Here is a 2,178-nt window from a genome sequence, read left to right as displayed (position 1 = left end):
GTTGGCGCAGGATAGAGCAGGGTTTAGAGCTGTTGTGCATAGGGTCGCTATGAGTTGGAAACGACTCGATGGCACATAACAGCAACAACACAAGGGCAGTTCACTTTTTCTTTTAGATAAAGAATTGGTTCCAGTTCTCTTGCTGATTCTATTTCCGATAAAGACATTTCACAAAACAAATGAATTGAAATAATTGTACTATATAATTCATTCACCACCTGTTGCATACCAGGCGTTGTTCTGAATATTTAAAACACCTTAGTGGGTTTCTATAGCTCTGGGATAGATTGCATCATTGTTCTCATTTTCAGATAGGATAGCTGAGGGTATGAGGGGTCTGCAGACTTGTCTAAAAGGATTCTTGAATTTGAACACAGGCAGTCTGCTTCTGGACTTCACTGTTCAACACCATATTGCTCTCTAAGTATTTTGTGCTTTCTAAAACTTTACAGATCGTTCTCAGCATACTGTATTTCATCTCTCTTTCTGTGTCATGCAGGTGAAGAAGTGGTAAGAGGCCGAGGGTGGGTATTCTTAGTGTTGTCAATTCACAAAAAGTAGAAGTGGGTCTCAAAGAGGTTAACATATAACTTAGAAACCACTCAGTTCATTATTGGCAGGTTCAAGAATAAGACCTGGCTCTCTTCCACCCCAGAAGTCATACCTATGCTCCCCTGCCTGCTGCCCAGGTCAGTGTTTCTTAATGTCAGATTTTGTTCTGGTAGGAAAAAGATTTCTAAAAGGCACGTAACATCTTGCTGTTCACCAGGAAAGACATTTTTGGTCTAACATAGGTACAACTGCAATATAATTCTTTTCCATTGATCACATACTCCTGACCATCTCCCCATAACCTATTCTCTGCCCCACTTGGATTGTTAATTTCCCTTTATTCTATTTGAAATTTACAGACTATTGACTAAGTGTCATCCAAGCCAGAATGAATCATGGCCTGTCAAAGGGCATCTTATCCCATCTGGAAATAATACACCTCTCCCTTTTACTTATTCCAAAAAGGGCACTGGCATCTTTCCTACCCCTGAATAGAAATGTTCCTCTTGATCTTATTTCCATCTTCAAAAAAAAAAAAAGACTCCACGAGTTCATCTGTCCAGAGGCCCAGCTTTCCTCTACGAGTGATGGTCTCCCTGGGCACATTTACTACCCGTTGACTTCAGCCACTTCCATTCTTTTTGGCCTCCCTGACCCCCTTTTATGCTAGCATTCCCGTGAGGATAACACCACAAGAATGAGTTCTAGAAGTTGTGTGCCCACAGTTAGCTATTAGTACAACACCTGTTTATCTGAACTCACGTTTGGATTTACAAAGGTCTTTTCAGCCTCCAGTGAAATAAGGTACCCATGCTGACCTTTGAAGTGGGGACCCTGGATTTGTGGCCTGCTAGTCAGACCAGAAAATCAGGCCTATTCCTCTAAATCTCTCACCAGGTTCCTTTTGCTCAGACAAAAATGCAAACTGGCTGCAAAAGTAGTTGTTTCCCTTAACACATTTCCATTACTTGACCAAATTTACCAAGCTGTGTGAGTTCCCTATGCTGGAAACTGGCCTGTTTTTCCTCCTGTCTTGGAGTGCCTTTTTATCTGCGGAGGCAGCCAGCCTAACAGGTGAGTGCTTTTGTGCTGCAACTGAATGTAGGAATGTGTGTGTGTGTGTGTGTGTGTGTGTGTGTGTGTGTGTGTGTGTGTGTCCCTGTGTCCAACAGTTCCTCTTCCTGGCCCAGAAAAAGATGAAATGAAGTTTATTTTGAAGAGGTCTGTGTCAGATTCAGCCACTCCTCCTTGAAACCCTCAGAACTACTACTACTATTACTACTAATATGTTTATTGATACAAAGGAGCTTACCATAAAGTCTCCAAAGTGTTATCACTTTTCTTATCACTAGTTCAGAGATGCTGTTAGAATCTACCAGTGACTGATACATAGAAGGAATAGAGATAACTTTTCAAATACAAGTCTACTCTCAGTCCATGAAGGGATGTGCACAACTGCTGTGTAATGTGGGGATGTAGCTTTCTACTGGCTGATGGTTGGCAGCCTCCCTGACGTGGTAACAGTGTGGTACAGGGGATGCTAAAAATATTTGCATACCAACTACAGTAGAACAGAAAACAAAGAACAAGTGTAGTTGTCCTACAGTTGGATATCTTTTTTTTTTT

At 41.6% G+C, this 2,178-nt stretch overlaps 1 protein-coding gene across 1 annotated transcript in view; it reads left to right on the top strand.

Annotated features, from left to right (window-relative positions):
• The window catches only part of SLC9A9 (solute carrier family 9, subfamily A (NHE9, cation proton antiporter 9), member 9), a 1,074,946-nt gene that overhangs the window by 496,458 nt on the left and 576,310 nt on the right, over positions 1-2,178 (top strand). The window contains exon 7 of the mRNA XM_006895119.1: positions 1,521-1,626. Coding sequence (XP_006895181.1) covers positions 1,521-1,626 — 106 coding nt within the window. The remainder of the gene's footprint in view (positions 1-1,520; positions 1,627-2,178) is intronic.

The sequence above is a fragment of the Elephantulus edwardii genome, unplaced genomic scaffold (assembly GCF_000299155.1).
Source record: "Elephantulus edwardii isolate Elephantulus edwardi_28Jun2011 unplaced genomic scaffold, EleEdw1.0 scaffold00158, whole genome shotgun sequence".
Lineage (NCBI taxonomy): Eukaryota > Metazoa > Chordata > Mammalia > Macroscelidea > Macroscelididae > Elephantulus > Elephantulus edwardii.
This window is presented reverse-complemented; position numbering and strand designations above follow the sequence as displayed.